The following is a 23128-nucleotide window of genomic DNA, read 5'->3' as shown; positions in this document are numbered from 1 at the left end:
CACAGAGGTGGGGGCGCCGAAGCTCCAAAGTGCTCCCCTCCCTCCTTCGTGTCCAGAGGCGGAGCGCATGTAGCTTGTGCTGCGGTTCCCCATCCCGCTTGCTCTCTCCGCTGGCAACTGACAAGAGCGCATACCTCCCGCTGTCCCCGGAATCCGGGCTGGGTACCACAGCAGAGCCTAGTACCGGGACACATTCCGCCACTAGGCTCCACTAATTAATTCTGTCCAGTGTGCATGGAGCAGTCTCCTGTCTGCCCCGCCCCCTCTGCGTGTGTCGGCTCTTCTCCCATAGGCGGTGTGATGAGAGGCTTCTGGGTTGGCCGGAGCTGCTGCCAATCATCCCGTGCACTCCCAGAAATGCTCTCCGAGTGCCACCCTTCAAGTAACCAAAGATGCCACGTATGCCCCGCCCCCTGTAATGTGCTTCTGCTCCCAGCGCGTCCAAGCTAAAGGGATCTATTGGACAAGTACTAATCTATGGGGACACCGGATGTGGGGGGCTCTGATGGGGGCAACTGCTGTGGGGGCTCTGATGGGGGACACAAATAAAGACTTTCATACAGTGGCGGCTGGTGCTCAAAATTTTTGGGGGGGTGCAAACAAAAAAAAATTGCAGGCTCACTGTGCCCATCAAATGCAGCCACTGTGCCATCAATTGTCACCACTGTGCCATGCCATCAAACGCAGCCACTGTGCCATTAATTGTCACCACTGTGCCAATGCCATCAAACGCAGCCACTGTGCCATCAATTTGCACCACTGTGCCATGCCATTAAACGCAGCCACTGTGCCATGCCATCAAATGCAGCCACTGTGCCATCAATTGTCACCACTGTGCCATGCCATCAAACGCAGCCACTGTGCCATGCCATCAAACACAGCCACTGTGCCCTTTAATTGTCACCACTGTGCCCTTTAATTGTCACCGCTGTGCCCTTTAATTGTCGCCGCTGTGCCCATCAAATGCAGCCACTGTGCCATTAATTGTCACCACTGTGCCATGCCATTGAATGCAGCCACTGTGCCATCAATTGTCAACACTGTGCCATGCCATCAAACGCAGCCACTGTGCCATTAATTGTCACCACTGTGCCATGCCATCAAACGCAGCCACTGTGCCATGCCATCAAATGCAGCCACTGTGCCATTAATTGTCACCACTGTGCCATGCCATCAAATGCCATCAAACCCAGCCATCAATTCGCACCACTGTGCCATGCCATTAAACGCAGCCACTGTGCCATCAATTGTCACCACTGTGCCCTTTAATTGTCACCGCTGTGCCCTTTAATTGTCGCCGCTGTGCCTATTATGGCCACTGTGCCCATTGATGTCGCCACTGTGCCCTGTAAAGTGCCCCAGCCCCCCCCCCCCCGCCCGGCACTTACCTTTACTGAAGTCAGCCATCCACGTCCCTCGAGGGCGGTAGAAGACATCGAGGGACGTGGATGGCTGACTTCAGTAAAGGTAAGTGCCGGGCGGGGGGGGGGGAGGGGCACTTTACAGGGCACAGTGGCGACATCAATGGGCACAGTGGCCATAATAGGCATCTTCTACCGCCCTCGATGACTGACAGGCGTCTCAGCCAATCAGGTTACCGGTAGCCAGAATCGGCCAACCTGATTGGCTGAGACGCCTGTCAGTCTTATACAAGGAGCGCATCCCTAATGCGTTCCTTGTATAAGCTTCCGGGACCCGAGGGCTGTACTCGGATAGCCGTTGACTCTGATAGGCCCTTCCGTACAGCCAACCAGCTGCCGTTATTCAGATGGCCGGACATGAGCGCCGACCATCTGAATAGAACAGCGGCAGCGGCGATAATAACGTGCAATGCATGAATCTATGTTATTAGACTCAGTGGCGGTGAGAGCCAGAGGGGGCGGCGCTCCAGCACCCTCTATGGACGAACCGCCACTGCTTTCATAGGGGAGCATCTCTGTGTTTGAGTCATTGCCATAAAAACATTTGTAAAGGGGAGGAGTTGGTAAGATGACCACACCCACGTGGGGGCGCCAGAAATATTTCTGCACCCAGGCGCCTGTGACCCTAGGATCGGCCCTGGGAGCGGTATTATGTCCGTAGCACTGGGCTGATGATCAGGATATCCTCAGGTATTTACCCGCTCTTGTTGTGTACGGTTCAGGTGTGGGACGGGTTGGTAGTCGGGTATTTACCCGCTCTTGTTGTGTACGGTTCAGGTGTGGGACGGGTTGGTAGTCGGGTATTTACCCGCTCTCGTTGTGTACGGTTCAGGTGTGGGACGGGTTGGTAGTCGGGTATTTACCCGCTCTTGTTGTGTACGGTTCAGGTGTGGGACGGGTTGGTAGTCGGGTATTTACCCGCTCTTGTTGTGTACGGTTCAGGTGTGGGACGGGTTGGTAGTCGGGTATTTACCCGCTCTCGTTGTGTACGGTTCAGGTGTGGGACGGATTGGTAGTCGGGTATTTACCCGCTCTCGTTGTGTACGGTTCAGGTGTGGGACGGATTGGTGGTCGGGTATTTATTCTCATTAACCCTCTCCCTCCTGCGCTGTAGAGACTCGCGGGGAATGCGACTCCCGAGAGGAATTCCGGGAATGCTGACACCTCAAAGCCGTCACATCTGCTTCCTCCCTCCTCACAGCTCTGGATTCTGTATTCCTAGGAACCCCGCCCCCCCAGGGGTCACACGGGGGCAATGAGGGCCCCGGGGGGGGGGGGGGGGGGGGAACATTGTTTATATCCGATCAAAGAACGACTCCGGGGGCCGAGCATTTCTGCTGCTTTCCAGGAAACTCTGCAATAGTGATAAAGTCTATGGACATTAACCGCTTCACTCCCGGGACACTTTCACCCCCTTCCTGCCAAGGGCAGTTTTCAGCTTTCAGCGCTCTCACACTTTGAGCGACAACTACGCCGTCATACAACACTCTACACACACATCACATGTTTATCTTGGGGTGTTTTTTTTTTTGCTAAACTAATAAAAAAAAGACCAAACATTAGGAAAAATATATATTTTTCTTAGTTTCTGTTATAACATTTAGCAAATAAGTAAGTTTACTTCTTTACTGATGTGCGCTGATGAGGCTGCACTAATGGGCACTGATAGTCAGCACTGATGGTACTGATATGTTGCTCTGGTGGGCACTGAGGGGTACTGATAGGTGGCAATGATGAGGAGAGACCAATGGGCACTGATGAGGCTGCACTGATAGTCAGCACTTATGGGCACTGATATGCTGCACTGGTGGGCAATGATAGGTGGCAATGATGAGGAGACACTGATGGGCACTGTTAGGTAGCACCGATTGGCACTGATATACTGCACTGATGGGCACTGATAGTCAGCACTGATGGTACTGATTTGCTACACTGATGGGCACTGATAATTGGTACTGATAGGTGTCAATGATGAGAAGAGACTGATGGGCACTGATAGGCAGCACTGATGGTACTGATATGATGCACTGATGGGCACTGATAGGTGGCTATGATGAGGAGAGACTGATGGGCACTGATAGGTGGCTATGATGAGGACAGACTGATGGGCACTGATAGGTAGCACCGATTGGCACTGATGGGCACTGATAGTCAGCACTTATGGGCACTGATAGTCAGCACTTATGGTACTGATTTGCTACACTGATGGGCACTGATAGGTGGCTATGATGAGGACAGACTGGTGGGCACCGATAGGTAGCACCGATTGGCACTGATGGGCACTGATAGTCAGCACTTATGGTACTGATTTGCTACACTGATGGGCACTGATAATTGGTACTGATAGTTGGCAATGACGAGAAGAGACTGATGGGCACTGATGGGTGGCTATGATGAGGAGAGACTGATGGGCACTGATAGGTGGCTATGATGAGGAGAGACTGATGGGCACTGATAGGTGGCTATGATGAGGAGAGACTGATGGGCACTGATAGGTGGCTATGATGAGGATGGGCACTGATAGGCAGCACTGAAGGGCAATGATATTCTGCACTGATGGGCACTGATATGCAGCACTGATGGGCACTGATATGCGGCACTGATGAGGCAGTACTGATGGGCACTGATGAGGCAGCACTGATGGGCACTGATGAGTCAGCACTGATGTGCACTAATATGCTGCACTAATTGGCCCTGATAGGTGGCAATGATGAGGGGAGACTGATTGGCACTTATAGGGATGCACTGATAATCAGTGTAGATGTCCTCTTGTAGGTTATTGGCTCTCCTCTGCTCACACTGTGACAGCGCATGAGGAAAGGGCTGCCGATAACCATCATGTTTGTTTACATTGTGATCAGCTGTGATTGGACATATCTGGTCACATGGTAAAGGGCCGCTGTGATTGGACATATCTGGTCACATGGTAAAGGGCCGCTGTGATTGGCCCTTTCCCCAGTCCTGAAGGACAGTGATGAGAGCGCAGCGGATGCATGTCCCGGATGGACAGACATTCAGGTCCCCTCCATTCTCCATTGATACACATCTGATTGTGACGTCTGTTGTTTGTTGTTTGTTGTAGTTTCTGACACGTCTGCATTGCACTTCTATGTCTCCGGCCCTTTGTGTTTATAAATACACTCCTTGTGTTCTCTCCATCACTTCACATGGACAAGGTCCTCGGCTCCTCCCTGGGGCGGGGGAGGGTACAGACACACAACACTTACCTGGCCTTGGTCAGTTTCAGGATGTGATCTCTGTCTTGGATCCGGACCGTGTATTCAGCCTGGTCCTCATAGAGCGCCTAGAAAATGGGAGTCTCTATTATTACCACGTTTAATCCAGAGACTGCAGACATACTACAGGAGATGATCAGAGACTGCAGACATAGTACAGGAGATGGTCAGAGACTGCAGACATACTACAGGAGATGATCAGAGACTGCAGACATACTACAGGAGATGATCAGAGACTGCAGACATACTACAGGAGATGGTCAGAGACTGCAGACATGGTACAGGAGATGATCAGATACTGCAGACATAATACAGGAGATGATTAGAGACTGCAGACGTAATACAGGAGATGGTCAGAGACTGCAGACATAGTACAGGAGATTGTCAGAGACTGCAGACATAATACAGGAGAAGGTCAGAGACTGCAGACATGATACAGGAGATGATCAGAGACTGCAGACATGGTACAGGAGATGATCAGATACTGCAGACATAATACAGGAGATGGTCAGAGACTGAAGACATAATACAGGGAGATGGTCAGAGACTGCAGACATACTACAGGAGATGGTCAGAGACTGCAGACATAGTACAGGAGATGGTCAGAGACTGCAGACATACTACAGGAGATGGTCAGAGACTGCAGACATATTACAGGAGATGGCCAGAGACTGCAGACATACTACAGGAGATGGTCAGAGACTGCAGACATAGTACAGGAGATGGTCAGAGACTGCAGACATACTACAGGAGATGGTCAGAGACTGCAGACATAGTACAGGAGATGGTCAGAGACTGCAGACATACTACAGGAGATGATTAGAGACTGCAGACATACTACAGGAGATGGTCAGAGACTGCAGACATAGTACAGGAGATGGTCAGAGACTGCAGACATGATACAGGAGATGGTCAGAGACTGCAGACATACTACAGGAGATGGTCAGAGACTGCAGACATGGTACATGAGATGATCAGATACTGCAGACATAATACAGGAGATGGTCAGAGACTGAAGACATAATATAGGAGATGGTCAGAGACTGCAGACATATTACAGGAGATGGTCAGAGACTGCAGACATAGTACAGGAGATGGTCAGAGACTGCAGACATATTACAGGAGATGGTCAGAGACTGCAGACATGATACAGGAGATGGTCAGAGACTGCAGATATACTACAGGAGATGGTCAGAGACTGAAGACATAATACAGGGAGATGGTCAGAGACTGCAGACATACTACAGGAGATGGTCAGAGACTGCAGACATACTACAGGAGATGGTCAGAGACTGAAGACATAATACAGGGAGATGGTCAGAGACTGCAGACATATTACAGGAGATAGTCAGAGACTGCAGACATACTACAGGAGAAGGTCAGAGACTGCAGACATATAACAGGAGATGGTCAGAGACTGCAGACATATTACAGGAGATAGTCAGAGACTGCAGACATACTACAGGAGAAGGTCAGAGACTGCAGACATATAACAGGAGATGGTCAGAGACTGCAGAAATATTACAGGAGATGGTCAGAGACTGCAGACATACTACAGGAGATGGTCAGAGACTGCAGATATAATACAGGAGATGATCAGAGACTGCAGACGTAATACAGGAGATGGTCAGAGACTGCAGACGTAATACAGGAGAAGGTCAGAGACTGCAGACATATTACAGGAGATGATCAGAGACTGCAGACATACGGTAGTACAGGAGATGGTCAGAGACTGTAGACATAATACTGGAGATGGTCAGAGACTGTAGACATATTACAGGAGATGATCAGAGACTGCAGACATGGTACAGGAGATGATCAGATACTGCAGACATAATACAGGAGATGGTCAGAGACTGAAGACATAATACAGGGAGATGGTCAGAGACTGCAGACATACTACAGGAGATGGTCAGAGACTGCAGACATAGTACAGGAGATGGTCAGAGACTGCAGACATACTACAGGAGATGGTCAGAGACTGCAGACATATTACAGGAGATGGCCAGAGACTGCAGACATACTACAGGAGATGGTCAGAGACTGACATACTACAGGAGATGGTCAGAGACTGCAGACATAGTACAGGAGATGGTCAGAGACTGCAGACATACTACAGGAGATGATCAGAGACTGCAGACATACTACAGGAGATGGTCAGAGACTGCAGACATAGTACAGGAGATGGTCAGAGACTGCAGACATGATACAGGAGATGGTCAGAGACTGCAGACATACTACAGGAGATGGTCAGAGACTGCAGACATGGTACATGAGATGATCAGATACTGCAGACATAATACAGGAGATGGTCAGAGACTGAAGACATAATATAGGAGATGGTCAGAGACTGCAGACATATTACAGGAGATGGTCAGAGACTGCAGACATAGTACAGGAGATGGTCAGAGACTGCAGACATATTACAGGAGATGGTCAGAGACTGCAGACATGATACAGGAGATGGTCAGAGACTGCAGATATACTACAGGAGATGGTCAGAGACTGAAGACATAATACAGGGAGATGGTCAGAGACTGCAGACATACTACAGGAGATGGTCAGAGACTGCAGACATACTACAGGAGATGGTCAGAGACTGAAGACATAATACAGGGAGATGGTCAGAGACTGCAGACATATTACAGGAGATAGTCAGAGACTGCAGACATACTACAGGAGAAGGTCAGAGACTGCAGACATATAACAGGAGATGGTCAGAGACTGCAGACATATTACAGGAGATAGTCAGAGACTGCAGACATACTACAGGAGAAGGTCAGAGACTGCAGACATATAACAGGAGATGGTCAGAGACTGCAGAAATATTACAGGAGATGGTCAGAGACTGCAGACATACTACAGGAGATGGTCAGAGACTGCAGATATAATACAGGAGATGATCAGAGACTGCAGACGTAATACAGGAGATGGTCAGAGACTGCAGACGTAATACAGGAGAAGGTCAGAGACTGCAGACATATTACAGGAGATGATCAGAGACTGCAGACATACGGTAGTACAGGAGATGGTCAGAGACTGTAGACATAATACAGGAGATGATCAGAGACTGTAGACATAATACTGGAGATGGTCAGAGACTGTAGACATAATACAGGAGATGGTCAGAGACTGCAGACATACTACAGGAGATGCTCAGAGACTGCAGACATGGTACAGGAGATGATCAGAGACTGCAGACATGGTACAGGAGATGATCAGATACTGCAGACATAATACAGGAGAAGGTCAGAGACTGCAGACATAGTACAGGAGATGGTCAGAGACTGAAGACATAATACAGGGAGATGGTCAGAGACTGCAGACATACTACAGGAGATGGTCAGAGACTGCAGACATAGTACAGGAGATGATCAGAGACTGAAGACATAATACAGGAGATGGTCAGAGACTGCAGACATACTACAGGAGATGATCAGAGACTGAAGACATAATACAGGAGATGGTCAGAGACTGCAGACATATTACAGGAGATGGTCAGAGACTGCAGACATAGTACAGGAGATGGTCAGAGACTGCAGACATAGTACAGGAGATGGTCAGAGACTGCAGACATAGTACAGGAGATGGTCAGAGACTGCAGACATAGTACAGGAGATGGTTAGAGACTGAAGACATAATACAGGGAGATGGTCAGAGACTGCAGACATACTACAGGAGATGGTCAGAGACTGCAGACATACTACAGGAGATGGTCAGAGACTGAAGACATAATACAGGGAGATGGTCAGAGACTGCAGACATATTACAGGAGATAGTCAGAGACTGCAGACATACTACAGGAGAAGGTCAGAGACTGCAGACATATAACAGGAGATGGTCAGAGACTGCAGACATATTACAGGAGATAGTCAGAGACTGCAGACATACTACAGGAGAAGGTCAGAGACTGCAGACATATAACAGGAGATGGTCAGAGACTGCAGACATACTACAGGAGAAGGTCAGAGACTGCAGACATAGTACAGGAGATGGTCAGAGACTGCAGACATATAACAGGAGATGGTCAGAGACTGCAGACATATTACAGTAGATGGTCAGAGACTGCAGTCATAGTACAGGAGATGATTAGAGACTGCAGACATATAACAGGAGAAGGTCAGAGACTGCAGATATACTACAGGAGAAGGTCAGAGACTGCAGACATATAACAGGAGATGGTCAGAGACTGCAGACATTCTAAAGGAGATGGTCAGAGACTGTGAGCGTGCTGTTGGATATCAGGGACTTGTTCAGCAGACAGTCACAGATTGAACACTAATTCCATAAACCGGATGATTGCTTTTGCAGCTCATTCACAAATCAATAATTTCATAATTTCACATTTGTACTCTCTCCTCCTATCAGCATATTCCTTGTATGCTGTACACATGATTCTCCTCTAGAGGGCCCTCTGATTCCTCCTGCATTGAATTGTATTGTAACTGTACTGTCTGCCCTCATGTTGTAAAACCTCCTGTGTGCAGCAGCCCCCCTCAGCCCCCCTAATACTTACCTGAGCCCCATTTCAATCCAGCAATGTTGCACGAATGCCTCAGCTGTCCGGTGACTCTCCCTCCTCATTGGCTGAGACAGCTGCGGGCACCACTCGCTGCTGTCGATCAAAGCCAGTGAGCCAATCAGGAGAGAGAGGGGGTGGGGCCGGGCCACCGTTTTATGTCTGAATGGACACACAGAGCAGCTGCTTGGCTCAGGTGCCCCCACAGAAAGCTGGTTGCTATGGGGGCACTCGGCAGAAAGAAGGAGCCAGGAGCGTTGGCGAGGGACCCGAGAAGAGGAGGATCCGGGGCTGCTCTGTGCAAAACCATTACACAGAGAAGGTAAGTGTAACATGGTTGTTATTTTTAAGCAAAAAAAACACAGAGGCCCGGATTCAAGAAGCAATTGCGCCTGTGTAACCATAGTTACACAGCGCAATTGCTTACTTGCCCCGGCGTAACGAATGCTCCTGATTCAGGAACCTCGTTACGCCGACTGCAGCCTAAGATCTGCGCGGCGTAAGGCTCTTATGCCCGCATATCTTAGGCTACATTCTTGCGATGGCCGCTAGGTGGCGTTCCCGTTGTGCTCAGTGTATAGTTTGCAAATTGCATACTAACGCCGATTCACAACGTTACGCGAGCCCTGCGTACGCAGTTTACGTATGTTACGTATACCCGTCGTTCCCGCGTCGCGAAATTTCTAATTTACGTAGTTTGCGTAAGTGATTCGTGAATGGCGCTGGACGCCATTCACGTTCACTTTGAAGCAAATGACGTCCTTGCGACGTCATTTGCCTCAATGCACGTCGGGAAAGTTTCCCGACGGAGCATGCGCTCTACGATCGGCGCGGGAACGCGCCTAATTTAAATGATTCCCGCCCCCTACGAGATCATTTAAATTGCGCGCGCTTGCGCCGGGCATTTTGCCGGCGCGCCCACGCAATTTACGGAGCTACTGCTCCGTGAATCAAGGGCAGCGCAGTAAATTTGCGGGGGCGCAGGGCAAAAACGTTGCCCTGCGCCTCCGTAAAAAAAGCGCAAATCTACCTGAATCCAGCCCAGAGATTTTAATATCACTTGAAGGGATGACTCAGCTCAGATATGCAGATCAGTACCTAGTGGCCTCTGCACACTAACTTCTAGAAGTTTCTCCAAACTTCTAGATCCAGGGGAGGGACCGGAGACTTTAGTATAACTTTAAGATAATAAACCTACTGTGTGCAGCAGCCTCCCTCAGCCCCCCTGAAATACATGAGCCCCCATCTTGATCCAGCGATGTTGCATGAGAGCCTCGACTGTCCGGGAACTCTCCCTCCTCATTGGCTGAGACAGCAGCTGGGCGCCATTGGCTTTTACTGCTGTCAATCAACGTCAGTGAGCCAATGAGGATAGAGAGGGGGCGGGGCAGAGACAAAACTCCATGTCTGAATGGACACACAGAGCAGCGGCTCGGCTTGGGGTCCCCTATAGAAAGCTGCTTGCTATGGGGGCTCTTGGCAGGAAGGAAGGGGAGTGCCAGCTAGGGACCCGAGAAGAGGAGGATCAGGGCTGCTTTGTGCAAATCCACTACATAGAGCAGGGAAGTATAACATGTTTGATTTTAATATCACTTTAAGGGATGACTCAGCTCAGATATGCAGATCAGTACCTCGTGGCCTCTGCTCACTAACTTCTAAAAGTTTCTCCAAACTTCTAGATCCAGGGGGGAGGTACCAGGGACCTGCCTCTGTGGAGTCACCCAGCCTGACCTGCTGTAACCCAGACCCAATTTCTGACTCACAAACTAACTATGAGTCATAACTTAAAGCGGATATCCGCTGAAAAAAAAATATTAAAAGCCAGCAGCTACAAATACTGCAGCTGCTGACTTTTAATATTAGGACACTTACCTGTCCTGGAGTCCAGCGCCGTCCGCAGCAGAGGACGAGCGATCGCTCGTCACTCTGCTGCCCCCCCCCGCCATCCTCGGTGAGGGAACCAGGAAGTGAAGCGCTCCGTCTTCACTGCCCGGTCCCCTACGGCGCATGCGCGAGTCGCGCTACGCCTGCCAATTGGCTCCCGCTGTGTACTGGGAGCCGAGTGTTCCCAGAACACAACAGGGGGGGACGGGTGGTGACGTCATGCCCGCAGTCTGCCCGAGACTGTGTGGCCGGAAGTGGGTGCAAATACCTGTCTTTAGACAGGTATCTGCACCCCCCTCCTCCCTGAAAGGTGTCAAATGTGACACCGGAGGGGGGGAGGGTTCCGATCAGCGGGAGTTCCACTTTAGGGTGGAGCTCCGCTTTAAAGAGGAACGAACTGCAGTCGGCTCACATCATTTGTAATAAAAACATCTTTGCCATTCTGAAGCTTCCCCTCCAACCACTTTGCATATTATTTTATATATACTGTGATTCTGTAACTTGCCAAATATGCTGCAGAAATCTCCCTCCACTGAGTCTGGCTGCAACCATTCTAACTGTGGGCAGCTGAAGCCGCTGCCTGTTCATTTCCTGGATTTACACAGACACACCTCCAGCTCTGCAGCTCTCATTGGCCCTATTATGACTCATCCCCCTTCCCTTCCTAGCATTCTGATCCCAGTTTATGAGGAGACACTTGTGTGATAGCGGCTCTCATACGGCGGGTTTTGGATCCACCTACTGCATGGCGGTTCGCTCAATGAAGATGATTAAAGGATTAATCTACATTATTATATTCTCAGCAAGAAAACGACACGCAGATTTACTCTCCCCTCTTCATTCTCCTGATCATCACCTTTTGTGCGTCGGCCGCTCCGGGACGCTCATCGCCATCGTCTGATATTTCCCGGCTCCATGTAGGAGGGATGGCTGCAAGAAACGGGCACAGAAAAATCTGTCAAATCTCCTCCCACAAATTTGAGTTGATTTTTTAACATTTTACTCCGGCTACATTCACAGCAGTGTGTTGTGGGAATGCGTTGGACATGTGCGGTGCGTTTCGTTCAGAAATTGTATCCGAATTTCCGACTTCGAATAGCACCAAATTGAAAACGAATCTGAAATAACCAAAAAATTAATTCCGTGACGAAATTCTAATAGTTTTCGAATTCAAAAACGTTTCGAGTTCAAATCGTTTTCCAATTTCCAAAGAGAATAGACGGATCGTACAATGTTATCCTATACTGGCAGAGCTCAGCCCTATAATTGTATGACCAGGAGATGGCGCTGTGGGTGACCCAAGTGTACGGCTGGCCATAGATGGTTGGAATCTTGGTCAGTTCAGTACGGACCGTCTGAGATTTGTGTACGGCGGTGACGATTGGTGCTCCATTTTTTGGAAAACAAACAAATCCCCACCCCCGGTCGGTTGGTCTGTTAGTCAAATCTGGATTTGCCGGTTATCGGTATTCCTCTCCTCACACTGACAGCGCATGAGAAGAGGAGAGCCGATAAGCAGAGGACATCTACACCGATCATCAATGTCCTGATTATCAGTGCAGCCCCAACAGTGCCCACCAGTGCTGCCAATCAGTGCCTATCAGTGATGCCTTTTATTGCCACCTATCAGTGCCCATCAGAGCCGCCTATCAGTGCTCATCAGTGTGCATCAATTCCACCTATCAGTGCCCATCAGAGCCGCCTATCATCAGTGTGCATCAATTCCACCTATCAGTGCCCATCAGAGCCGCCTATCATCAGTGTGCATCAATTCCACCTATCAGTACCCATCAGAGCCGCCTATCAGTGCTCATCAGTGTGCATCAATTCCACCTATCAGTGCCCATTAGAACCGCCTATCATCAGTGTGCATCAATTCCACATATCAGTACCCATCAGTGTGCATCATATCCGCATATCAGTGCCTCCTCATCAGTATTCTATCAATGCTCTTCAGTGCCACATATCTGTGCCACCTCATTTGTGTCTCTTCATCCGTTCCGCCTGTCAGTGTCCATCAGTGCCAAATATCAGTGCCACCTCATTAGTGTCCCCTCATCAGTGCTTATCAGTGCCGCTTATTAGTGCCAATCAATGCCACATATCAGTGCCACTTCATTATTGTCTCCTCATCAATGCTCACCAGTGCCACCTATCAGTGCCACCTCAATAATGTCTCCTCATTAGTGCTCATCAGTGCCGCCTATCGGAGTCCATTAGTGCCACCTATCGGTGTCCATCAGTGCCACATATCTGTCCCGCCTCACTCGTGTCTCCTCATCAGTGCCCATCAGTGCCACATATCAGTGCTGCCTCAATATTTTCTCCTCATCAGTGCCACCTATCAGTGCCTATCAATGCCACATATCAGTGCCCATCAACGCCATGTATCAGTGCCGCCTCATTATTGTCTCCTCATCAGTGCTTATCAGTACCCATAAATGCCACATATCAGTGCCGCCTCAATATTGTCTACTCATTAGTGCCCATTAGTGCTGCCTATCAGTGCTCATGAGTGCCACATATCAGTGCCACCCCATCAGTGCTCATCAGTGCCACATATCAGTGCCACCCCATCAGTGCTCATTAGTGCCACCCCATCAGTGCTCATCAGTGCCACATATCAGTGCTGCCTCAATATTGTCTCCTCATCAGTGCTTATCAGTACACATCAATGCCACATATCAGTACCCATCAGTGGCACATATCAGTGCCACCTTAATATTGTCTCGTCATTAGTGCTCATCAGTGCCGCCTATCAGTGCCCATCAGTGCCGCCTATCAGTGCAGCCTCGTCACCACACCTCAATAAAGGAGTAGAATTACTTGTTTATTAAATCTTATAACAGAAACTGAGAAAAACTTTTTTTTGTCAAATTTTCTTTTGAAATTTTTTTTTGTAAATGAATGGGCATCCCTATACGTGAAGTGCAAAAAAAGGGGAAATAACGCTCAAAAAAGGAGCTCAAAAACGTGCAAACCTAGTGGTGCATCGCACTCCGTCAGCAAGATGAGTCGGGTGGCACTCAGAATGAATCGCACCGCTTTGGAAACAACGGCCATTTTTGGAAACAACTGACATTTTTGGAAACAACAACAAAAAAATGAAACAACTGTCGTTTTTGGAAACAAACTGTCGTTTTTTGAAACAACTGTAATTTTTTAAACAACTGTCATTTTTTGAAACAGCTAACATTTTTGGAAACAACTGTCATTTTTGGAAACAACAGACATTTTTTGAAACAGCTAACATTTTTGGAAACAACTCCCATTTTTGGAAACAACTGTCATTTTTGGAAACTGTTCTTTTTGGAAACAACTGTCATTTTTGAAACAGCTAACATTTTTGGAAACAACTGTCATTTTTGGAAACAACTGTCATTTTTGGAAACTGTTCTTTTTGGAAACAAGTGACATTTTTGGAAAGATTGGATATCAATGGCCATCTGGATGATCGCACTCCGTCAGCAAGATGAGTCGGGTGGCACTCAGAATGAATCGCACCGCATTGGAAACAACGGCCATTTTTGGAAACAACTGACATTTTTGGAAACAACAACGAAAAAAAGGAAACAACTGTCGTTTTTGGAAACAAACTGTCGTTTTTTGAAACAACTGTAATTTTTTGAAACAGCTAACATTTTTGGAAACAACTGTCATTTTTGGAAACAACTGCCATTTTTGAAACAGCTAACATTTTTGGAAACAACTCCCATTTTTGGAAACAACTGCCATTTTTGAAACAGCTAACATTTTTGGAAACAACTCCCATTTTTGGAAACAACTGCCATTTTTGGAAACAACTGCCATTTTTGAAACAGCTAACATTTTTGGAAACAACTGTCATTTTTGGAAACTGTTCTTTTTGGAAACAAGTGACATTTTTGGAAAGATTGGATATCAATGGCCATCTGGATGTCTCATTGGTGTCTTCACTACATAGGGACGGTAGAGCTGAGGAAGTAGGAGCACACATGGGTGCAAAGCTACACACAAGGTCACCCAGTGTAAGGTGTTGATGGCGTCACTCACCCTCACTCATGAAGAGTTGCTGCTGCAGGAGGATGAAGATGGCGGCACACAGAAGATTCCTCATGGTCTCCAGAAGAGGTCAGCGGTCCAAGTCTTGGGGTGAAGAGGAGGACGGGGCATTGAAGAGCTGTGTGATGTGTCCAGCGGACGGGAATGGACTGCCTGAGTAGAGAGATTTCTGAGCTGTATAGAGGAAGGTGACAGGCTCAGACACGCAGTGACCAGATATACGCCGCCGCGCTCCGCTCACCCCCCCTGGGCAGTAAAACTATTCCGAACCTTGTCCTGGGGGGGGGGGCGGTAAATCCTCAGCTGCTTCCAGGGAATCTGCAGATTCATCCTCATCAATGCAAACAATCTCGGGGGCACGCTCAGTGGCGTACCAAGCGTATTTGTCACCCGGGGCGGATATATTTTTATATTTTTTCAACATCTTTTGACTATTAACCACTTGCTTACTGGGCACATAAACCCCCTTCGTTCCCAGGCGAAATTTCAGCTTCCGGCACTGCGTCGCTTTAACTGACATTTGCGCGGTCGTGCGAAGTGGCTCCCAAACAAAATTGACGTCCTTTTTTCCCCACAAATAGAGCTTTATTTTGGTGGTATTTGATCACCTCTGCGTTTTTTATTTTTTGCGCTATAAACAAAAATAAACAAACAATTTAAAAAAAATATATATATTTTTTTTACTTGTTGCTATAATAAATATCCCAATTTCTTTTTTAAAAAACTATTTTTTTTCTCAGTTAAGGCCGATACGTATTTTTCTACGTACTTTTGTAAAAAAAAAAAAAAATCGCAATAAGCGACTGGTTTGCGCAAAAGTTATAGCGCCTACAAAATGGGGAACAGAATTATTATTTTTTTTTATAATTTTTTTTTTTTACTAGTAATGGCGGCGATCTGCGATTTTTATTGGGACTGCGATATTGCGGCGGACGTATCGGACACAAATTTGGGACCATTCACATTTATACAGCGATCAGTGCTATAAAAATGCACTAATTACTGTATAAATGTGACTGGCAGGGAAGGGGTTAACACTAGGGGGTGAGGAAGGGGTTAAATGTGTATCCTGGGTGTGTTCTAACTGTGTGGGGGGAGGGGGGTGACTGGGGGAGGTGACCGATGCTGTGTCCCTATGTACAAGAGACACAGATCGGTCTCCTCTCCTCTGACAGCACGTGGAGCTCTGTGTTTACACCCCATCATTACACGCAGAGCTCCACGTCCCTGCTGTTACCGGCTGTGTCACCGACGATCGCGTGTAGCCGGCGAACATCGCGGCCGCCAGGTACACGCATCGGCTCCCCAGCGATGCGGCGGCACAGTGTTTGGTGCCCCTTTGTCAGTAGTTGTTGGTAGTCAGTAGATTTGGTGCCCCTTTGTCAGTAGTTGTTGGTAGTCAGTAGTTTTGGTGCCCCCTTGTCAGGAGTTGTTGGTAGTCAGTAGATTTGGTGCCCCTTTGTCAGTAGTTGTTGGTAGTCAGTAGATTTGGTGCCCCTTTGTCAGTAGTTGTTGGTAGTCAGTAGATTTGGTGCCCCTTTGTCAGTAGTTGTTGGTAGTCAGTAGTTTTGGTGCCCCCTTGTCAGTAGTTGTTGGTAGTCAGTAGTTTTGGTGCCCCTTTGTCAGTAGTTGTTGGTAGTCAGTAGTTTTGGTGCCCCCTTGTCAGTAGTTGTTGGTAGTCAGTAGTTTTGGTGCCCCTTTGTCAGTAGTTGTTGGTAGTCAGTAGTTTTGGTGCCCCTTTGTCAGTAGTTGTTGGTAGTCAGTAGATTTGGTGCCCCCTTGACAGTAGTTGTTGGTAGTCAGTAGTTTTGGTGCCCCCTTGTCAGTAGTTGTTGGTAGTCAGTAGATTTAGTGCCCCCTTGTCAGTAGTTGTTGGTAGTCAGTAGTTTTGGTGCCCCCTTTGTCAGTAGTTGTTGGTAGTCAGTAGTTTTGGTGCCCCCTTGACAGTAGTTGTTGGTAGTCAGTAGTTTTGGTGCCCCCTTGTCAGTAGTTGTTGGTAGTCAGTAGATTTAGTGCCCCCTTGTCAGTAGTTGTTGGTAGTCAGTAGTTTTGGTGCCCCCTTTGTCAGTAGTTGTTGGTAGTCAGTAGTTTTGGTGCCCCCTTGTCAGTAGTTGTTGGTAGTCAGTAGTTTTGGTGCCCCCTTGTCAGTAGTTGTTGGTAGTCAGTAGTTTTGGTGCCCCCTTGTCAGTAGTTGTTGGTAGTCAGTAGTTGTTGGTAGTCAGTAGTTTTGGTGCCCCCTTGTCAGTAGTTGTTGGTAGTCAGTAGTTTTGGTGCCCCCTTGTCAGTAGTTGGTAGTCGGCGGTTTTGCAACCTCGTTTAGATGTTGGCCAGTGGTTTTGGTATTCACTTTTAGTTGACATTGAGTGATTTTGGTGCCGCCTTTTTGTTGTTGGTCAGTGATTTTGGTGCCCTATTTTATGTAAGTCAGTGGTTTTGGTGTCCCCTTTTGGATGGTGATATTTTGGTGCTCTCTTTTAGTTGTTATTCAGTGGTTTTGGTGTCCCCATTTAGATGGTGATCAGTAGTTTTGGTCCCCACTTTTAGTTGGCGGCCAGTAGATTTTGGTGCCCCCCATTTGTTGGTGGTGAGTGGTTTTGGTGCCTCCTTTAGATGGTGGTCAGTGGTTTTGATATCCCCTTTCAGATGTTGGCAGGGATGGACTGGCCATTGGGACTACAGGGAGTTTCCCGGTGGGCCGATGGCTCAGTGGGCCAGCTTCAGTGACAGCAGACCACCACCCCCCTCCGCTCCTCTGTCCCTCCCTTCCCGCAGTGTTCTCACCTCCTCTCCCTCCCCGCAGCGCTCACCTGGGGAGAATAGAGAAGCAGGGGGAGGACCAGAGGAGCAGGGGAAACAACAGAAGAGCATGGGGGAGGGGACAGACAGCTGACTCAACAGCTATGGCCTGGGAGTTTCTCACTTCTGCCTAATATTGTCCCATAATGGGGGGCACCGAACTGATTATTTTCCCCGGGTGAAATAATGTCTAGCTTCGCCACTGGCTAGGTTGGGTGGCCGGGGGGGGGGGGGGGGATGTGTGGGAGTTGTCCGGCCGCCATGGGAGAGACCTGTCAAAGTGGGCCAGTCTGAATGAAGTCCAGGGCCAAATTTTTGTCCCAGTCCAGCCCTGGTTGGTGGTGAGTGATTTTGGTATATCGCGCACCCACGACCTCCCCCTGATTTTAAGGGGGAAAAAGTGCGCGGTATACGCCGATAAATACGGTATATATAATGTTTGGGGGTTTTCTGAGTAATTTTCTAGCAAAAAAAAAAAAATTTTTTTATGTAGGAAAGGAGTGCTGAAATTTGCGCGGTATGGAAGTGGTTAAAGAGCGTGTCGTATGGCCACCAATAAAATGATTAATCCTAATAGGAATCGAAAAAACGCAGTCCCTCCATTTTGATTGGTTTAGTGAACTTTAATTAAATTTTTATGCTGGCTGAATTTTATTGATTGTTTCCGATCGATTTAAGCAAATATGTGCGTGCGAGTCAGGCAACCGATCACAATGGTGGCCGTACAAATAACGGTCTGCAAATCGAGTCAAAATCACGAGGTAATAGTGTGAACAGAGAATCCTCTCAGTGAACTGTAACATGCTAATAAAGTTTGTTGACGACAACAGAAAGCCTGAGGCCTACATCTCCCAGGTGCCCTCTGAGCCTCGTCTGTCGCCACGGTGACCACAGACACAACAATGTCAGCTGGGAGCCTGAGAAGACGAGGACTCAGGTGTATGAAGGAGGAAGGATGGCCGAGGAGTTTGACGAGCACAACCTGCATGAACTTTATTCCTGGGTGGACAAGATCCCTCTCTCCCGACCCAAGAGGAACATCGCCCGCGACTTCAGCGATGGAGGTCTGACACCCTTAACCCTTTCGCTGCCAGAGCCCTTTTTGCATTTATTTTATAATTTTAGGCCTGAAGATTGCATAAAACCCCCCAAAACATGATATATTTTCTGAAAGCAAAGACCCTGGAGAATAAAATAGCGGCGCTTTGAATGTTTTATGTCACACGGTATTAGCGCAACGGTTTAGGAAACGCAAAATTGCAGCAAAAAAATACGCTAAAAGGTAATTTTATACCGCACAGTCGCAGTATAATACCAATTTTTTTTTGGGGGGGGAATATAAAAGATGAGGTTGTGCCGTGTAATTTTCCGTTCACACCCATGTGCTTTTTGATGCGTTTTGTAGAAACGCACTACAGTCCATTTAACATGGTTTCCTATGAGTGTAGTTCACATCTCTGCGTTTTGAAAAGGGTCAGGGAATTTTGTTGCGGTTTTTGGGTATAATAGACTACAATGGAGTGGCGCCAAAAATGCAAGCGTTGCGTTTTTTTTGCATTTTTTTTTTTCTTAAGCATTTTTTCGGAGGGGGGGTCTGCTTTAAAAACTCTGGCCCAGATTCAGGTAGCAATTGCGCCTTCGTAACCATAGTTACGCAGCGCAATTGCTGACTTGCGCCGGCGTAACGAGTTCTCCTGATTCAGAGAACTCGTTACGCCGACTGCAGCCTAAAATCTGCGTGGCATAAGGCTCTTATGCCACGCAGATTTTAGGCTGCATTCTAGCGATGACCGCTAGGGGGCGCTCCCATTGTGATCTGTGTATAGTATGCAAATTGCATACTAACACCGATTCACAACGTTGCGCAAGCCCTGCGTACGCAAATTACGTAGTTTGCGTACGTCGGGTTTCGCGTAACGTTACACATCCTAATAGCAGGCGCAGCCAATTCTATAGGATACCCGGCGTTCCCGCGTCGCGACGTTCGACTTTTACGTCGTTTGCATAAGTGAATCGTGAATGGCGCTGGACGCCATTCACGGTCACTTTGAAGCAAATGACGTCCTTGCGACGTCATTTGCCGCAATGCACGTCGGGAAAGTTTCCCGACGGAGCATGCGCTGTACGCTCGGCGCGGGAGCGCGCCTAATTTAAATGACTCCCGCCCCCGGCGGGATCATTTACACTGCGCGCGCTTACGCCGGGCAATTTTGCCGGCGCGCCCTCGCAATTTACGGAGCTACTGCTCCGTGAATCGAGGGCAGCGCAAATTATTTGCGGGGGCGTAGGGCAAAATCGTTGCCCTGTGCCTCCGCAAATAATGCGCAAGTCGTACATGAATCCGGGCCACTGTGTATAGCTGGTTGCTAAGGAGCGGGCCAGGAAGTCGGCCACCGCATCCTTAACCACTTCCGGACCACCCACCGCGAATATATGTCGCTATTTTTACGTTATATACCGTTGTCATGGCAGCAGCTAGCTGCTAGTGGGCGAGCCACTTTCACATAACAGTGGTCTAAGTGGCAGATTTTATGGCCAGTGGGAGAGGTGCCCATCCCGTCGCTTCCTGGCAGAAATGATCCGATCCGATGGAGCGATGGGCAGGAAGTCGAGTGAGGGCAAGATGGCGACCACTCGACTCAGATGTCACTTCCGCCCCACTGGCCTTAAAGGGCCCATTTTTCTTAAAGAGTTCCAGGCTTTTTTTATGTTTATTAAAAGTCAGCAGCTACAAAAAGCATAGCTGCTGGCTTTTAATAAACAGACACTTACCTGCTCCACGGTCCAGCGAAGCGCCGGCCGGAGCTCCACTCCTCTTCCCCCCCCTCTCCGGCCGGCGTCTTCATTCTTAGTGTGGGCACCCGGCAGCTTTCGGCTTCACAGACGGGCACTCACTGTGCATGCGCGAGCGGCGCTGCGCTTAGGGTTGCCAACTCATCCCTTTAAAACAGAACACATAGTAATTACACAGGTTCTGAGGCTAATTTAATGCAGATAAGGCACCAAGTGAGTTTAATTACCTCCTTAATCAGCCACAGAACCTGTGTAATTCAGATGTGTTCTGTTTTAAAGGGATGAGTTGGCAACCCTAGTTTCGCTCTGTGAGTGGTCAGACGATGGCCTGGGACCTGTCACGCCAGGGGATCGCCTACAGGGAGGGGCCGCTTTAGGCGACATGACGTATCGCCTAAGCGGTCCCTGGGCGGAAAGAGGAAGTGGGACAGGAAGTCCCTCTCCTCCTGAAGCCCCCACTCCCCCCCCCCAACAAATTACATGCCAAATGTGACATGTAAGGGGGCTAGGAGTGGCTTAAGCGGAAGTTTTTTTATTACTTTTAAGTGTAAATACGAGATGTGAGGTCTTTTTGACCCCAGATCTCACATTAAAGAGGACCTGTCATGCTTTTTTTTCTATTACAAGGGATGTTTACATTCCTTGTAATAGGAATAAAAGTGATAAAAAAAAAAACATTTTTGTTTAAAGGGACAGTGTAAAAATAAAAAGTAAATTAAATAAAAAAAATTGTGAAATAAATATATATATTTTTTTAAAGTGCCCCGTCCCGGCGTTCTCGCGTTTATAAGCGAACGCATACGCTTTTGTATCATTGCGATCATTTGAGCGAGAGCAATAATTCTAGCACTAGACCTCCTCTGTATCTCAAAACATGTAACACGTAACCTGTAAAAATATTAAAAGTGTTGCCTATGGACATTTTTAGGTACTGTAGTTTGTCGCCATTTAACAAGCGTGTGCAATTTTAAAGTGTGACATGTTCGGTATCATTTTACTCGGCGTAACTTCATCTTTCACATTATACAAAAAAATTGGGCTACTTTTAATGTTTTCTTATTTTTTTTTATTTAAAAAAAGTGTTTTTTTCCCCAACAAAGTGTTTTTTTCCCCAACAAAGTGTTTTTTTCCCAAAAAAGTGTTTTTTCCCCCCCAAAATGTGTTTGTAAGAAAGCTGGGCAATACGATGTGACTTAAAGTATTGCAATGATCTCCATTTTATTCTCTAGGGCCTCTGCTAAAAAAAGTTTGTTTTGGATACATTGGGAAGGGGGTAGGAATACCTGTCAGGTTTTTACTGCTATCTAGACTTCCGTTAGAGAGATTTACCTTCACTTCCTGTCCTGCTGACAATGTTGTACCAGACAGGAAGTGAGGGGAACTCCCCAACAGCAACGCAGACAGAAATAAAACTGCTTTTCTTTAGCGAAATAGTGGCTAGAAACCTAGTTTATGGATGAAAAATTATCAGCCGAAAATAGGGTAATCAGCATTTTGCGGATATGAAAAAAAGGTGGCGTTAATGGCAAAATTGCATCCCATTAAAGCGGAGTTCCACCCAAAAGTGGAACTTCCGCTTAATCCACTCCTCGCCCCCTTACATGCCACATTTGGCATGTCATTTTTTTGGGGGGGGGAGTGGGGGCTTTAGGAGGAGTGGGACTTCCTCTCCCACTTCCTCCTTCCGCCGAGGGGCTGCTAAGGCGAATAGTCTAATCGCCTTTCTGCAGCCCCTCCCTTTAGGCGATCGCTTGGGACACGTGACAGGTCCCAGGCGATCGCCTGTCCAATTGGATGGCGCAGCGCCGCTCGCGCATGCGTAGTGACGCTCGCGCATGCGCAGTGGGTGCCCAGCTGTGAAGCCGAAAGCTGTCACGGCCGGGTGCCCACACTTGGAATAAAGACGCCGGCCAGAGGGGGGGAGAGGAGTGGAGCCCCGGCCGGCCGGCGCGTCGCTGGAACGTGGAGCAGGTGAGTGTATGTTTATTAAAAGCCAGCAGCTACACTTTTTGTAGCTGCTGACTTTTAATAAACATAAAAAATGACTGGAACACCCCTTTAACTTCAATGCAAAAATGCTCCCTAGTGACTTTGATGCAAAGTCCAGTCCCATTGACTTCAATGCAACGGACGTCTAGTGGTAGAGCGAGGGCGTCTAGTGGTAGAGCGAGGGCGTCTAGTGGTAGAGCGAGGACGTCTAGTGGTAGAGCGAGGACGTCTAGTGGTAGAGCGAGGGCGTCTAGTGGTAGAGCGAGGGCGTCTAGTGGTAGAGCGAGGGCGTCTAGTGGTAGAGCGAGGGCGTCTAGTGGTAGAGCGAGGACGTCTAGTGGTAGAGCGAGGACGTCTAGTGGTAGAGCGAGGGCGTCTAGTGGTAGAGCGAGGGCGTCTAGTGGTAGAGCGAGGGCGTCTAGTGGTAGAGCGAGGGCGTCTAGTGGTAG

At 48.3% G+C, this 23128-nt stretch overlaps 2 protein-coding genes across 2 annotated transcripts in view; one reads left to right on the top strand and one right to left on the bottom strand.

The window, feature by feature from the left end:
- Nucleotides 1-15306, bottom strand: part of ADAM33 (ADAM metallopeptidase domain 33) — a 75814-nt gene extending 60508 nt beyond the window's left edge. Inside the window, exons 1-3 of the mRNA XM_040335581.1 lie at nt 15093-15306; nt 11917-11990; nt 4649-4725 (exon numbers count right to left, since the gene is read on the bottom strand). Of these exons, the coding sequence (XP_040191515.1) occupies nt 4649-4725; nt 11917-11990; nt 15093-15156 (215 nt within the window). The 5' untranslated portion in view covers nt 15157-15306. The remainder of the gene's footprint in view (nt 1-4648; nt 4726-11916; nt 11991-15092) is intronic.
- A 3486-nt stretch (nt 15307-18792) lies between these two features.
- SPEF1 (sperm flagellar 1) overlaps nt 18793-23128 on the top strand; it is a 28095-nt gene continuing 23759 nt past the window's right edge. Inside the window, exon 1 of the mRNA XM_040335579.1 lies at nt 18793-18961. Coding sequence (XP_040191513.1) covers nt 18853-18961 — 109 coding nt within the window. The 5' untranslated portion in view covers nt 18793-18852. The remainder of the gene's footprint in view (nt 18962-23128) is intronic.

The sequence above is a fragment of the Rana temporaria genome, chromosome 1 (genome assembly GCF_905171775.1).
Source record: "Rana temporaria chromosome 1, aRanTem1.1, whole genome shotgun sequence".
Taxonomy (NCBI): Eukaryota; Metazoa; Chordata; class Amphibia; order Anura; family Ranidae; genus Rana; species Rana temporaria.
Note: the sequence above shows the minus strand (reverse complement) of the source record. Positions and strands in the feature narration are given on the sequence as shown.